The following is a 17659-nucleotide window of genomic DNA, read 5'->3' as shown; positions in this document are numbered from 1 at the left end:
CATACTGGCAGCCATATTGACAAAAAGAGCCAAGTATGTCTTACCTTTCATGTTTTGTCCTCTGGAGTCACCGTGCCAATGTAGGGTCTCACCTGATTAAGCAGGTCTTTACTTTCAGATGACTTGCTGCTAGTGTTAAAGTAGGTGACTGTCTCCCATAGCTTTAATGCAACTCCAATCCAATTCCATCCTCCTTTTTAAATTATAGTGGCTGAATTATTTTTGCTTCTGGCCCTATACTATACAGTGCCTTCAGAATGTATTCACACCCCTTGACTTTTTCCATAATTTGTTGTGTTACAGCTTGAAGTTAAAAGGGATTAAATTGAGATTCTGTGTTACTACACTCAATACTCCATAATTTTACAAATTAATACAAAATGAAAAGCTGAAATGTCTTGTGTCAATAAGTACTCAACACCTTTGTTATGGCAAGCCTAAATAAGTTCAGGAGTAAAAGTTTGCTTAACAAGTCACATAATAAGTTCCATGGACTCACTCTGTGTGCAATAAAAGTATTTAACATTATTTTTTAATGACTAGCTCATCTGTACCCTACACATAAAATGATTTGTAAGGTCTGTCAGTCGAGCAGTCAATTTCAAACACAGATTCAACCATAAAGACCAGGTAGGTTTTCCAATGCCTCGCTAAGAAGGTCACCTATTAGTAGATGTGTAAAAATAAAAAAGCAGACATTGAATATCCCTTTGAGCATGGTGAAGTTATTAATTACACTTTGGATGGTGTATCAATACACCCAGTCACTACAAAGATACATGCGTCCTTCCTAACTCAGTTACCAGAGACGAAATAAAACAATCAGGGATTTCTCCATGAGGTCCATGGTGACTTTAAAACAGTTACTGTACGTAGTGTAATGCCTGTGATAGGAGAAAACTGAGGGTGGATCAACAACATTGTAGTTACTACAATAAAAAATATTCCAAAAACATGCATCCTGTTTACAACAAGGCACTAAAGTAATAGTGTAAAAGAATATGGCAAAGCAATTCACTTTTTGTCCTGAATACAAAGTGTAATGTTCAGGGTAAATCCAATACAACACATTGCTGAATACCACTCTCCATATGTTCAAGTCTAGTGGTGGCTGCATCATGTTATGGGTATGCTTGTAATCGGACTGCAGAGTTTTTCAGAGTAAGTTGAAATGGAATGGAGCTAAGTACAGGCAACATCCTAGAGGAAAACCAGGTTCAGTCTGCATTCCACCAGACACTGGGAGATGAAGAATTTAAAACAAATTCTGGGCAAATATTGTACGGTCCAGGTGTGAAAAGCTCTTAGAGACTTACCCAGAAAGACTCACAGCTGTAATCACTGCCAAAGGTGATTCTAGCATATATTGATTCAGTGGTGTGAATACTTACGTAAATGAGATATTTCTGTATTTCATTTTCGATACATTTGCAAAAATGTCTAAAAACATGTTTTCACTTTTATGGGGAATTGTGTGTAGATGGGTGAGATAAAAAAAAAAAACATGTTGAATTCAGGCTGTAACACAACAAAATGTGGAATAAGTCAAGGGGAATAAATACTTTCTTAATGCACTGTAAGTGCCATCACAACAGTATTGCTGTATCATGAATATTAATATATTCATTTGCAAAGTGATACACTCTTAGAAAAAAAGGTGCTATCTAGAACCAAAAAGAGTTATTCGGCTGTCCCCATATAAAACCCCTTTTCTGAACACATTTTGGTTCCAGGTATAATTATTTTGGGTTCCATGTAGAACCCTTTTCATAGAGGGTTCTACATGGAAGAACCCTTTCCATAGAGGGTTCTACATCCCAGTCAAAACTGTTCGCTGCTCTGGCACCCCAATGGTGGAACAAGCTCCCTCACGACGCCAGGACAGCGGAGTCAATCACCACCTTCCAGAGACACCTGAAACCCCACCTCTTTAAGGAATACCTGGGATAGGATTAAGTAATCATCTAACCCCCCCCCCAAAAAAAAAGATATAGATGTACTATTGTAAAGTGGTTGTTCCACTGGATATCATAAGGTGAATGCACCAATTTGTAAGTCGCTCTGGATAAGCGCGTCTGCTAAATGATTTAAATGTAAATGTAATGAACACAAAAGGGAAAACTTTTTTCTTTCTAATACAGTATTTTGTTACATTACAGCCTTATTCTAAACTGGATGCAATAGTTGTTTTTTCCCTCATCAATCTACACACAATTCCCCATAATGACAAAGTAAAAAAAGGTTGTAAGAAATTTTTGCAAATGTATAATTATTACATTTTTTACAAATATCACATTTACATAAGTATTCTGATCCTTTACTTACTTTCCTTTACTTACTTTGTTGAAGCTTTGGCAGCGATTACAGCTTTGAGTCTTCATGGCTATGACGCTACAAGCTTGGCACACCTGTATTTGAGGAGTTTCTCTCATTCTTCTCTGCAGATCCTCTCAAGCTCTGTCAGGTTGGATGAGGAGCGTCGCTGCACAGCTATTTTCAGGTCTCTCCAGAGATGTTCGATCGGGTTCAAGTCCGGGCTCTGGTTGGGCCACTCAAGGACATTCAGAAACTTGTCCCAAAGCCACTCCTGCATTGTCTTGGCTGTGTGCTTAGGGTTGTTATCCTGTTGGAAGGTGAACCTTCGCCCCAGTCTGAGGCCCTGAGTGCTCTGGAGCAGGTTTTCATCAAGGATCTCTCTGTACTGTGCTCCGTTCATCTTTCCCTCGATCCTGACTGGTCTACCAGTCACTGCTGAAAAACATCCCCACAGCATGATGCTGCCACCACCGTGCTTCACCGTAGGGATTGTGCCAGGTTTCCTCCAGATGTAACGCTTGGCATTCAGGCCAAAGAGTTCAATCTTGGTTTTATCAGACCAAAGAATCTTGTTTTTCATGGTCTGAGAGTCCTTTAGGTGCCTTTTGGCAAACTCCAAGTGGGCTGTCAGGTGCCTTTTACTGAGGAGTGGCTTCCGTCAGGCCACTCTACCATAAAGGCCTAATTGGTGGAATGCTCCAGAGATAGTTATCCTTCTGGAAGGTTCTCCCATCTCCACTAGTTTGTCAGAGTCACCACCTCTCTGACCAAGGCCCTTCTCCCCCGATTGCTCAGTTTGGCCGGGCGGCCACCTCTAGGAAGAGTCTTGGTGGTTCCAAACGTCTTCCATTTAAGAATGATGGAGGCTCCTGTGTTCTTGGGGACCTTCAATGCTGCAGAATTGTTTTGGTACCCTTCACCAGATCTGTGCCTCGACACAATCCTGTCTCGGAGCTCTACGGACAATTCCTTCGACCTCATGGCTTGGATTTTGCTCTGACATGCACTGTCAAATGTAGGACCTTATATAGACAGGTGTGTACCTTTCCAAATCATGTCCAATCAATTGAATTTACCACAAGTGGACTCCAATCAACTTGTAGAAATAGTTCAAGGATGATCAATGGAAACAGGATACACCTGAGCTCAATTTTGAGTCTCATATCAAAGAGTCTGAATACTTATGTACATAAGTTATTTATGTTTTTATCTTCAAACATTTGGAAGAACCTGTTTTCGCTTTGTCATTGTGGGGTATTGTGTGTAGATTGATGATGATTTTTTTTTTTATTCAATCCATTTTAAAGTAAGGCTGTAACGTACATTTTTGTGGGGGAAAACTCAAGGGATCTGAATACTTTCCGAATGCACTGTAAGTCAGTGGACGTCACTTCAATGAGATGTTACCCCACTCTTCCACCAAGGAACCTGCATGTTCCCGGACATTTCTGGGGGGAATGGCCCTAGTCCTCACCCTCCGATCCAACAGGTCCCAAACGTGCTCAATGGGATTGAGATCTGGGCTCTTCGCTGGCCATGGCAAAACACTAACATTCCTGTCTTGCAGGAAATCACGCACAAAACGAGCAGTATGGCTGGTGGCATTGTCATGCTGGAGGGTCATGTCAGGATGAGTCTGCAGGAAGGGTACCACATGAGGGAGGATGATGTCTTCCCTGTAACGCACAGTGTTGAGATTGCCTGCAATGACAACAAGCTCAGATGATGCTGTGACATACCGCCCCAGACCATGACGGACCCTCCACCTCCAAATCGATCCCGCTCCAGAGTACAGGCCTCGATGTAACGCTCATTCCTTCGATGATAAACGCGAAATCCGACCATCACCCCTGGTGAGACAAAACCGCGAAGAGCACTTTTTTTTCAGTGAAGAGCACTTTTTGCCAGTCCTGTCTGGTCCAGCAACGGTGGGTTTGTGCCCGTAGGCGATGTTGTTGCCGGTGATGTCTAGTGTGGACCTGCCTTACAACAGGCCTACTAGCCCTTAGTCCAGCCTCTCTCAGCGTTCCGGGTGTAACTTGGGCAGTTGTTGCTGCCATCCTGTACCTGTCCCGCAGGTGTGATGTTCGGATGTACCGATCCTGTGCAGGTGTTATTACACGTGGTCTGCCACTGCAAGGACGATTGGCTGTCAATCCTGTCTCCCTGTAGCGTTGTCTTAGGCGTCTCACAGTACAGACATTGCAATGACCACATCTGCAGTCCTCATGCCTCCTTGCAGCATGCCTAAGGCATGTTCACACAGATGAGCAGGGACCCTGGGCATCTTTCTTTTGGTGTTTTACAGAGTCAGTAGAAAGGCCTCTTTAGTGTCCTAAGTTTTCATAACTGTGACCTTAATTGCCTACCGTCTATAAGCTGTTAGTGTCTTAACAACCGTTCCACAGTTGTATGTTCATTAATTGTTTATGGTTGATTGAACAAGCATGGGAAACAGTGTTTAAACCCTTTGCAATGAAGATCTGTGAAGTTATTTGGATTTTTATTAATTATCGTTGAAAGACAGGGTCCTGAAAAAGGGACGTTTTCTTTTGCTGAGTTTAGTACTACTAATAGTAACTCATTAGCTAATATGGTGTGGGAGGCAGCCAGTTCCATGTGATGCTTTTGGTCTGTGAACTGAACTGCGTTTAGAAAAATACTCATTGGATTCCCGGTCTGTTTGAAACAAGAGTGGTTTTGGATCCTGCACATCCAGCCCCCTGCTGAGAATCCAATCCAGCGCTTGCTTTTCATTACCCCTCCCCAAAGTCTTCCCACAGATCTCTGCAGGGCACCAATACAGAGTAATGCAAACTGATGCCCCCAGTAATCTCACTATCACATGGATAAAGCCCTGATTTGTAGCTACTTTAAGACAATGGTATCGTCGTGGGGACCCAGCGTGGTAGGTCAACTGTTGAACATAACCTAATTTTGCCCCCCAAACACGCTGCTCATGAGTTTTACGATTTCATTCTTTCTGGGCATACTCACTGGCTAGTTTAAAGCGTTGCCTGTCAAAGGAGAACAGCTATTGATAAAACATAATTGGGCGGTGTGATGCTTTAGGCATTTAGCTCTGGGTTTTCTCTACTTTATTCCTCTAAATTGGATAAGACTCATCATAAATGTGCAGTGAAAGGTGCAAGTAGCTATTTAGGTCTATTGTCCTTTAAAGGTCACATCTCCTACTGTCATGTATTTATGGGAAACAATATAGTTCTAAAATATACATGTTGTACCTTTACACCAGACTTCATTTGTCCACAGAATATACATTTTGGGTTGTGTTGGTTCATTGGAGAATACTTTGCTTTGTTGATTTATCATTTATTTTAGATTTCCATTTATTTTCCTGTAGAGCAAAAACAATTGTAGTTTTTTTTATTTCTGTTTATTAGCAACACGAGGATCATAATGTGTTTATACGGTTCGACCTGAATCAATGAACAAGTTACAAGACAATAGTTCAAAGCAGCTTAATAAGGAGGACACTGCAGTTGCCTCCTGAGCCAAACATTCCCTCTCTTTCTTATTTACAGAGAATATTTAATCAAATTGTCTCTGCCTCATTATTGGCAGACCCCAAACAAAACTCTTATCTATTATTGTGTCGATATGTTTCTCTCTCAATTTCATTACAACTATACAGCTGTCTATTTCTCTGGGTCTACCCAAGTAGAAGACAAGAGTTTAATCTAATTCTTCCCTCTAAACTGCATAATCATTATGTGCATTATACATTTTAAAAGCAGGTACTATCAATTATTCTTCCACTGAATATGTAAAACAGATGCAAATTGGTGTGAACTACTTTCACTCTAATTAGGCATTCCCACTCAGCTGGCTGCTAAAAAAAACTATATTTTTCAACACGCATTCTTTAAGACCTTCCGACAATATGACTGGCCTAGCTGCGTTTTAAAGATAGATGAAAAGGAAAAGGCTTTGAAGCGGTCAGGGGTGAATTACATTGATCTGCGTATCTAAATGCTGCACTAGTGAGTGAATGGCTGTTATACAGAGCAGCACCTTTCCGAAACACACTCTGTCTCCACCATGGCTAATCAGTGCAGAGGAGTCCTGCTGGGTTAGTGGTTTGTTAAGGCTTATGAATCAGGTGGTATAGTAGTTAGCTGCTAATTATCCTGCTCTCCTCTCTCCCTTTGGTAGTTAGGTCTTTCTGTTTTGTTCTGAAATTATACTGAACAAAAATATAAACTCAACATGTAAAGTGTTAGTCGCATGTTTCATGAGCTGAAATAAAAGATCCCAGAAATGTTCCATATGCAGAAAAAGCTTATTTCTCAAAAATGTTGTGCACAAATTTGTTTAGATCCCTGTTAGTTAGCATTTATCCTTTGCCAAGGTAATTCATCCACCTGACAGGTGTGGCATATCAAGAAGCTGATTAAACAGCATAATCATTACACAGGTGCACCTTGTGCTGGGGACAATAAAAGGCCACACAACACAATGCCACCGATGTCTCATGAAATTGGCATGCTGATGGCAGGAATGTCCACCAGAGCTGTTGCCAAATAATTGAATGTTCATTTCTCTACCATATGCCGCCACAACGTCGTTGTAGAGAATTTGGCCGTATGTCCAACCAGCCTCACAACCGCAGACCACGTGTAACCACACCAGCTCAGGACCTCCACATTCGGCTTCTTCACCTGCGGGATTGTCTGAGACCAGCCACCTGGACAGCTGATGAAACTGTGGGTTTGCACAACCGAAGAATTTCTGCACAAACTGTTAAAAAAACGTCTCAGGGAAGCTAATCTGCGTGCTCGTCATCCTAACCAGGGTCTTGACCTTCCTGAAGTTTGGCGTTGTAACCTACTTTAGTGGGCAAATGCTCACCTTCAATGGCCACTGGCATGCTGGAGAAGTGTGCTCTTCATGGATGAATCCCGGTTTCAACTGTAACGGGCAGATGGCAGCCAGCGTGTGTATGGTGTCGTGTGGGCGGGTGGTTTGCTGAGGTCAACGTTGTGAACAGAGTGCCCCATGGTGGCGGTGGGGATATGGTATGGGCATGCATATGCTATTTGAATGCACAAAGATACCATGACGAGATCCTGAGGCCCATTGTTGTGCCGTTCATCCGCCACCATCACCTCATGTTTCAGCATGATCATGCACGGCCCAATGTCACAAGGATCTGCACACAATTCCCGGAAGCTTAAAATGTTCCAGTTCGTCCATGGTCTGCATTCTCACCAGACATGTCACTCATTGAACGTGTTTGGAATGTTTTTGATCGACGTGTACGACAGCCTGTTCCAGTTCCCGCTAATATCCAACAAGTTTGCACAGCCATTGAAGAGGAGTGGGACAACATTCTACAGTCCACACCCTGATCAACTCTATGCCGAAGGAGATGTGTCGTGCTGCATGAGGCAAATAGTGGTCACACCAGATACTGACTGGTTTTCTGATCCACGCCCCTACTTTTTTTTAAGGTATATGTGACCAACAGATGCATATCTGTATTCCCAGTCATGTGAAATCCATAGATTAGGGCCTAATGAATTGTTTTCAATTGACTGATTTCCTTATATGAAGTGTAACTCAGGAAAATCTTTGAAATGATTGCAGGTTGTGTGTATATCTTTGTTGATGTCTTTGTAGTTAGTGCATGTCTCTGTGTGTGTTATGGCTTTGTTTGGTTTGATTTTGATTTGATTAGCATCCCCATTAGCTGACAGAATGACGACAACTAGTCTTCCTGTAGTCCAGCACATTGTTCACCTTTGTTTAACCACTCCTACGTTATTATAGGGCCAAGTGTTGTGGTGCATCCTAATGCAAAGATTTGTCTATTGTGGGTTGGGAAACCATGAGAGGTGTGATGTTTGTCAATTGCTGCATTTTCTGGAACTCTTAACTATTTAAATTACTTCCAAATTATCCCAAGACTTTTTTTCCAAAATAGATTTCAATGCTTACTCTGCAAGTGGGGAACTGGCTCTGCCATTCTTAGAAATGCTCCTTGGATTACTGGGAATGGAACTACATAAGGGATCTCTGTTTTGACATATTGGAAACGATGAGCCAAACATTGTGGTTGTGGAATTACATTTTTGAATCTTTCTCAATTAATTACATTCCATAGCCGCACATTAAATTCATTTTTAATTTTGACCAATCCATTACTTAGAGAGGCACATAGTTTATCCCCCCTTTCTATGGAGATTAGATGGCTACTTATCAATATTCCATTAAATAGATGTCATGAACCTCATACTGTAAGCTACCAGTCTTATATCTAGTAAAAAACCAAGGTTATTTTGGTTTGTTTCATCACATTTCGATGTAGTAACTGAAAAGAAAGTGAAGTTGTCATGAATGAAAGGCGAAAAATGACATACTAATGATGTACAATTTCTTTACGGTGTTGTAATAAGCATAGGAGCAGCAGGATGTCTTAGAAACAGTATGTCAATGTGTCTCGCTCCCAGCCCTAATAACTAGTCCTCTGTCAAGTAACTAATATTGTGATATACAGCCGAAGTGCAGGAACCTGTAGCACATCCATACTGTATTTAGTTACTGTGTTTGCTGCAGCCAGGTTTAATCAGATGTCTTACTCTTAGGTTTTGAATGATTAATGCCCTGAGTTTCTCTTTCTAGCACTAATCCTCCCGCCCCATGCTAAACCATGGCTCTCCCCTACAGCAGTGCACTTGTTTGGGCTGACCTGGCACCTGCAGCCAGTGGATGGGCAGCTCTATGAGAATGGACTAAGCAAACTGAACAGAGACTCAGAGAGCATAGACATAACCTTCACTCCCTTCGGTTTGCCCGGCCTCAACAACACCAACAAAGGTAAGCGGTGGTGGGCAAAGATTTATGTTATGAAGCCTCTAGGTTTTGATTCTCGCTGTTAGACCACGCAATAAAAACTAGAGCAAGAGTTTTACCTCAGGAGGTTTTCCATGGGCTCTTTCATCCTATTTGTCTTCCTTTGTGTTTACATGATAAACCTGTTGTTTCATAACCAGCGTGTTGGATGCAATATGTTTCGACAGGGATAATTATTTTCCTCTTGTGTGATGCTGAATTGCATTTCAGATAAAGGAGTGCGGTACTGTACTGTAGGTGGATGGGTTGCTCGGGTGATGCACAGGTCATCCCCGAGTTAAAACACCTCATGTTCGCAGGGCATTGCCTCCATTAGCACGATAAAGATCTGATTATAGAAATGTCCCATTTTCGAAAAATAAACTCATAGAATCATCGAGATAGAGAAATAGAATTATTCCAATAACACCAGACCAACCCTGGGGTCCAAAACGCCGCAGACATACAGTTCCATATCGGCAATGAGTGAAATAATTCAGTTCCATTCCACATAATTCAATTCCATTTCTATAAGTGCGTGAACCAGAAAATGTTCTCTGCAACTAGGACAATGTTGAAGAGTAGATTAAAATCAAATCAGTTATGAAAATATTGGATTGCCCTGCATAAGCACATAATGAATCTCAGTAAAAGCTTGGTGTCTGAGTTTCAGTATTTCCATATCGTAGCCCTCTGACAGGGGAGGAATAGGAAACACTGCAGGTACTACTGCTAGATTGACACAGTGTACAAGGCAGTGTGCACTCTGAGGCTGGTACAATGTAGCATAGCTATGCCGGGTCACATTAGCATGCATTGACAATGAAGTAATCAGGAGGAGCTTCATGGGCAGTTAATTAAAGTAAGAGAGCATGGCTTAATCCCCTAGCAGGCTACAGCCCACAGCATCATTGTTAACTCTTTCAGACCAGAGATCCTCCAGCCAGCTCCCCTTCACAACCTCCCTGTTCTACGAAACAAACACTGCGTACTCACCAGACATGTCACCCATTGAGCATGTTTCGGATGTTCTGGATCGACGTGTACGACATCGTGTTCCAGTTCCCGCCAATATCCAGCAACTTCGCACAACCATTGAAGAGGAGTGGGACAACATTCCACAGGCCACAATCAACAGCCTGATCAACTCTATGTGAAGGAGATGTGTTGCGCTGCATGAGGCAAATGGTGGTCACACCAGATACTGACTGGTTTTCTGATCCAGGCCACTACCTTTTAAGTTATCTGTGACCAACAGATGCATATCTGTATTCCCAGTCATGTGAAATCCATAGATTAGGGCCTAATGAATTCATTTCAAGTGAAGTGTAACTCAGTAAAATCATTGACAATTTAGCATGTTGCATTTATATTTTTGTTCAGTATAAATAAGAATGTACCCGTGTTTGAGCCCGCGTGTTGCTAGTGATGTCCACCCGACAACACTGTAGAGATCACAGTGGTGAGTTAGACATCTCTGATTGGTGACAAAATGAAGGACTGCATGAAACACAGAGCCAAGAGCCTTCAGTGTAGGGCTTGAGGCGCGCACATAAATAGTATACACAGAGAGAAAAGTACAACAAATCAACTATTTTCTGACAGAAAAATTAAATCAAGCTTTGTGCCGGTAATAAAACCCAATACGCAGCTTGAGTTTCCTGACAATGTTCTCTACAATGTTCTCAACTTTTCATCTACCCAAACTGCCAGATATTTGTACATTTTGACTTGCTCTATAGAATGTCATTCCAAGGTAATAATTACATGGTTTTCAGAGTGATTAGTATTGGAAAATACCATTCATTTTGTTTCAGAGGACTTCAGAACAAGCTTCAAATCGTACAGATTCTGTTGAATGATGTTAAAAGCTGTCTGCTGTCAAAGTCAATCAGCTGTCTCAATATGTCTCCCAATGTTGTTGATATAGAAAAAAAACGGGACCTAAAATGTATCCTTGAGGCACATCCGAGCACAACTCCATGGTGTCTGACAACCGTCTGCCTTAACACGCTGGGTTCGATTTGACATGTAGTTCACAAACCACTCCAGAGGATGACCAGTAATCCCAATACACTTCAATCTCTCCACCAAGACAGTGTGGTCCACTGTCACAAATGCTTTTGACAAGTCTATGAATACAGATACTCAATGCAGCTACTTATCCAGTGCAGAGTGAATATCATTCAAAACCTTCAAAGTTGCTGTGACAGTGCTGTGGCTAGACCTGAAACCTGATTGCATACCGCGCAAAAAAAAAAATTCAGAGAGGTAGGACTTTTAGCTGCTTATTGACTAGGGACTACAATACCTTTGTCAGAACAGACTATTTAGATATTGGCAGATAGTTATTCAGTAGTGGGATCACTTTCATTCAAAAGAGGTAGGACAAATGCTGATTTCCATAACTTGGAGATTATTACATTCTAGGGTGAAGTTAAAGATGTATGTTAAAGGGGGAGTAATATTGTCTTCAGCTTTTTGTAGTAGGCGGGGGTCTAGATCATCAGGGCCAGGGGATTCTTTTCATTTTTTTATCAGTTGATCTCAGGGCACTACACACCTGAGACAGAGAAGGGTGACAAGGAGAACCTGGAGATGGAGTGCTTAGGAGGGTCAGGTAATTTCACAGGTGGCTCGTGTAAGCCTTTAACCCTATCAAATAATCTGCCTGCATCAAGAAAATGTTGATTTAAAGAGTTAAGAATAGTGGTTCTCTCGGGTACCACCTGTGAGTCAACCAGCTGTTGTTTAGGGAGCTGTGCATCTTTTTGGCACTCTAAACCATTCATTACTTGCCAATATTTGAAAGGATTATTCAGATTATCAGCAGTAGATTTGAGGTAGAGGTCTGCTTTCAGGTCATAGCCACAACCTGATTCCAAGGCGTTGAAAAGCCACCCAATCAGCTGAATCAGACCATCTTGCTTTAACCCACAAAGCATTCCATTTCCTTATGATTTCAGCTTGTTCGTCTGAAAACCAAGGGTTGTCTCTTCCCTTAATTCTGTATTGTTTGAAAGGGGCGTGCTTGTTGTATACATCCTGGAATGCTTTATAGAAGTAAGGAAAGGCGAATTCAACATCAGGGATAAATTCCAGGAAATGTTAATTCCAGTTTTTCATGATGATACTGTAATGAATAATCAGGGAGAAAAAGGTGTAGATTCACACGCAGAGCACGGCAGGTGTTTATTTTGCCATCGCAGAAGGCAGGAATCGTGGTCACAGGCAGGCGATGGTCATACACAGGTAAGCAAACAGGCAGGTGAATCAAAACTTGGCCTGAAGGCTGTACCTGTTTTTTTACCTTTATTTAACTAGCCAAGTCAGTTAAGAACAAATTCTTATTTTCAATGACAGCCTAAGAACAGTGGGTTAACTGCCTTGTTCAGGGGCAGAACAACAGATTATTACCTTGTCAGCTCAGGGATTTGATCTTGCAACCTTTCAGTTACTAGTTCAACGCTCTAACCACTTGGCTACCTGCCGCCCTCGGATCTCACAAACAAGCTAGGAAAAGGATTAGTAGAGTCAAAACGAACAATACCTCACAAAGGCACAAACCGAATGAACTGAACTAAATAAGGAGCTGAAGAGACCAGGTGAGTAACTAACACAGGTGAAATCAATGAACAAAAATGAAAGACAGGGCTACGTTCAAGAACACAAAGAAACAGGGCTACGTTCAAGAACATAACGAAACAGAACACAAGGTTGACTAAGAAAATGAATACAGAACCTTACAGATACGTGGAGGTACTTGAGGAATTTTACCAACCATTTTACGTTAAAAGTTGGTTAAAAAATACAAAATTCCCTGACGTTTTTGTAAATCCAATCAGTTTTCCACGTTTATTCAACGTCATCACAGAGATTTTTTGTTGTTGAAATGATGTGGATTCAACATTGATTGAACCAGTTTTTTCCCAGTGGGTTATATCATTAGCAAAAACATGAGAAGCATTAAAACGAGGTGGAACGTTGGTTAAAATAAGATAAATCAAAAGGGATTTTAGAGGGCACTTGCCATAGCATGTTGTGTTGGCCCAGTCCTCTATATATAATTGATCCTGTAATTGGTTTGCAAATGTTCTTTAGAATAGAAATTAGATTATTCTCAGCATAGATCTGAGGGATTACAGGAAATAGAATAACCATATTATTTTGCATTGTCTCAATCAACAGACAGACCCAAGTATTAAAAGCTTGTTCTATTCAGACGTCCATTAAGTGAGGGGGGAGGGGAATTAAAACTGTAATTGAAAAGACGGTTTCATTGAAAATGGATTACTGGAATAATTGCTTTATCAGGATAGCCCTTAGGCTATGAGAATTAATTTGCTTGTATGTCAGACTATTTTGAAGCACTTTTCAAATTTATTTTCTGCCCCCCCCCCCCTCCCTCTGAACCCAGTGTAAGTGACAGGTAAGATGGCCTGCAGGAGAGGCACAAGCTAGATATGCCTTCATTAACCTGTGATATGTTCTGTGGTGGCAGTGGCAAAGACCAAACACCACCTCTCCTAAACAGCATCACACAGCTATACAGTGATTGAGCTAGTAAAACTATTCTGGTAGCAACAGTAACACTACCATTACCTTGTCCACCTGCTGCAGGTTTTCTACTAAAAGAGCCCAGTTTCTATGATTACCGAACCAACCTTTTTCACAAGGTTGTTGTCGAGGCTAATGTGTGATCAATCCGTGACTCTAGACATGTATGTGCATTTAGATGCTTTTTAATATTCCATACATACAATTAAAGCGCATTTAAAAACATGGTTTCCAGAGCTCTCTGTACAGTGAGTAATGTGAAGGTAAGAAGACACCTGACAGATAGAATATAGCTTAATATGTACAGTAGAGCTGAGCTGATCTCATGTTACCCGCCATGAGAGAGGGAATCAATAATGTGACACCCTGGTGTGTTGGCGTACCTGCCAGAGAGCTCACACCAGAGGTTATCAGCACAGAATAATTAGTTCATGCCTGGATGTGGGAGGTGTTTGTACAAGCATCTGGTAGCTTGCTGGTCTTATCCTGGATACACCATAGTATTACACCATATCGGATGTGGTTCGTTTCTGTGTCTGTTCACAGTTTTTTAGCTCCAGTTTGAGAAGATGTAGGACTTCATCTGACAATGAGGATAAAATGTTTCCTAAAAGGACAGAGGAGGACTTATTAGTTGAGGCAATGAAATGAAACAGATTAAAGTCTGCCTGTATTTCCTCTCATTATCTGATAGAGGTAAAGGGGGATAGCCAATATCTACATGCAGCAACAGACGCTGTTCTCATTTGTGTTTATATCCATTTGTGTGTGTGTGTGTGTGTGTGTTTTTTTACACCATATAGATAAGGAGCTATTCCACAGGGGGAAAGCGATAGACCGAGGGGAGGTGGACATTGGTACCGAGGTGATCCAGGCCATTCCACCTGGTCTGTTCTGGCGTTTCCACATCACCATTCACCACCCTAAGTATGTCAAGTTCAACGTCTCCCTGGCACGGGACGCCCTCTTGGGGATCTATGGACGGAGGAACATCCCCCCTACACACACACAGGTACTGTACCCCCTACCTCCCTCATACACACAAGAGCATTACATCCACTCCCATGTAAACGATCATACTGTAGGCTCTTATGTATTCCCACTCCAACCTATACAATGACTGAAACACCCCAACACACATACAGTTGAAGTCGGAAGTTTACATACACCTTTACCAAATACATTTAAACTCAGTTTTTCACAATTCCTGACATTTAATCTTAGTAAAAATTCCCTGTCTTAGGTCAGTTAGGATCACCACTTTATTTTAAGAATGTGAAATGTCAGAATAATTGTAGAGAGAATGATTTATTTCAGCTTTTATTTCTTTCATCACATTCCCAGTGGGTCAGAAGTTTACATACACTCAATTAGTATTTGGTAGCATTGCCTTTAAATTGTTTAACCTGGGTTAAACGTTTCGGTTAGACTTCCACAAGCTTCCCACAATAAGTTGGGTGAATTATGGCCCATTCCTCCTGACAGAGCTGGTGTAACTGAGTCAGGTTTGTAGGCGTCCTTGCTCACACACGCTTTTTCAAATGTTCTATAGAATTGAGGTCAGGGCTTTGTGATGGCCACTCAAATACCTTGACTTTGTGGTCCTTAAGCCATTTTGCCACAACTTTGGAAGTATGCTTGGGGTCATTGTCCATTTGGAAGACCCATTTGCAACCAAGCTTTAACTTCCTGACTGATGTCTTGAGATGTTGCTTCAATATATCCACATCATTTTACTTCCTCATAATGCCATCTATTTTGTGAAGTGCACCAGTCCCTCCTGCAGCAAAGCACCCCCACAACATGATGCTGCCACCCCCGTGCTTCACAGTTGGGATGGTGTTCTTTTGCTTGCAAGCCTCCCCCTTTTTCCTCCAAACATAACAATGGTCATTATGACCAAACAGTTTTATTTTTCTTTCATCCCCTTTGTCCCCATGTGCAGTTGCAAACCGTAGTCTGGCTTTTTTATGGCGGTTTTGGAGCAGTGGCTTCTTCCTTGCTGAGCGGCCTTTCAGGTTATGTCGATATAGGACTCGCTTTACTGTGGATATAGATACTTTTGTAGCTGTTTCATCCAGCATCTTCACAAGGTCCTTTGCTGTTGTTCTGGGATTGATTTGCAGTTTTCGCACCAAAGTACGTTCATCTCTAGGAGACAGAACGCGTCTCCTTCCTGAGCAGTGTGACGGCTGCGTGGTCCCATGGTGTTTATATTTGCGTACTATTGTTTGTACAGATGAACGTGGTACCTTCAGGCGTTTGGAAATTGCTCCCAAGGATGAACCAGACATGTGGAGGGCTACAATTTTTTTTCGGAGGTCTTGGCTGATTTCTTTTGATTTGAGGCACTGAGTTTGAAGGTAGGCCTTGAAATACATCCACAGGTACATCTCCAATTGACTCAAATTATGTCACTTAGCCTATCAGAAGCTTCTAAAGCCAGGACATAATTTTCTGGAATTTTCCAAGTTGTTTAAAGGCACAGTCAATTTAGTGTATGTAAACGTTTGATCCACTGGAATTGTGATACAGTGAATTATAAGTGAAATAATCTGTCTGTAAACAATTGTTAAAAAAATTACTTGTGTCATGCACAAAGTAGATGTCCTAACCGACTTGCCAAAACTATAGTTTGTTAACAAGAAATTTGTGGAGTGGTTGAAAAACGAGTTTTAATGTCTCCAACCTAAGTGTATGTAAACTTCCGACTTCAACGGTAAGTAACTATATGCACACCTGGGTATATGCACAGATCCACACATGCACAGATCCACACAACCCCCCATGCTAATGAGTGTACCCCAGCCCGTATGCACAACTTCCTTTCCTCCTCCATCTGTCTGTGATCCTTCAGTCTCACTCTTCACCTACATTGAAACCCACAATAAAAAAATTGGATCAAGCAGGTGTGGTGCCTTTATGTTAAGTTTGATCACTTCACCAATCAGTGAATTAGCTACATTACTGTTGGCTTCTTACCAGTACTTTTGTCAAATGCATAATGAGTTGCAATGTATGTTGTTTATTGTTATGGAATGAATGCAGTTAAGGAAATATCTAGGGGAAGTAATGTGATGTCAGTAAAATGCCTGAACTCCCTAATCACTGCTTCTTAGCATAGATATGATCTAAGATTAACAGTTCAAATCATTCAAGAAATTAAGACCTGTCAACTCAATTAAAGTCTCCTTATTTCTGCCTCTTTTGCATACTAATTTGCATATGTAGGTGCACGGATACAGACAAACAAGGAGTTAATGCTTATTGAAAGGTTCCTTTTAAACATAGACATCCTTTTTGTTCCGTAAGGATGCTCATAATCATTATAGTAATCACACTTGGCATATAGCCTGCTAACTGTATGTTGGACCATATTCAAGTCCTGTCTGAGTGGGGCTGACTAATCCCACACCATCATTAGATGTCTCTGTCAGCCAGGTCGGCAGATTCGGTTGATCCCAGTTCAGTTTTTGGCCCCTGCATGCAGTCACGCATATGTTCCCCCGGACCGGCCCTCATTACATCTGCTGATAGAATACCCAGCAGGTCACAGGGCTGAGCACTCAGGGTCACGGTGAGACCTGCACACAAGTGACTCATCTGTCACAAAGCTGTTTCACCGGCCCCAGTAAACCCAGCAGGCTTCCGCATGATGAATCCTAATAGGATGTTTTAGTCATTAATCTGAGTCAGTCCCCTGGGCGGCACGCACAGTTCAGAATTTTTTTTTCTTCCAATGAGATTTTGTCACTATTGGCGCCGAGGGGATTGTACGGAGAAGACAGTGGCCATTTCCGCTTCAGTGTGACATCATGTGCTGATCCCTGGCTGAAAGTGAATTATGGAGGGGCTGGGATCCCTCCTCTGCTGCTTTGCATCGCTGATGATTTGAAATGCAGGGGCCCAATGGCTACTGTGCCCCAGTGGT

At 41.8% G+C, this 17659-nt stretch overlaps 1 protein-coding gene across 4 annotated transcripts in view; it reads left to right on the top strand.

Moving 5' to 3' along the window:
- tenm1 (teneurin transmembrane protein 1) overlaps nucleotides 1-17659 on the top strand; it is a 232381-nt gene that overhangs the window by 109152 nt on the left and 105570 nt on the right. For 2 of the 4 annotated variants that reach the window (XM_014137549.2, XM_045692309.1), the window contains exons 6-7: nucleotides 9010-9156; nucleotides 14532-14740. In XM_014137549.2, the coding sequence (XP_013993024.1) occupies nucleotides 9010-9156; nucleotides 14532-14740 (356 nt within the window). Of the gene's footprint in view, nucleotides 1-9006; nucleotides 9157-14531; nucleotides 14741-17659 lie in introns of all 4 variants that reach the window. The other 2 variants (XM_014137548.2, XM_014137545.2) reach the window with 1 other exon arrangement.

This window comes from Salmo salar, chromosome ssa13 (genome assembly GCF_905237065.1).
Source record: "Salmo salar chromosome ssa13, Ssal_v3.1, whole genome shotgun sequence".
Lineage (NCBI taxonomy): Eukaryota > Metazoa > Chordata > Actinopteri > Salmoniformes > Salmonidae > Salmo > Salmo salar.
This window is presented reverse-complemented; position numbering and strand designations above follow the sequence as displayed.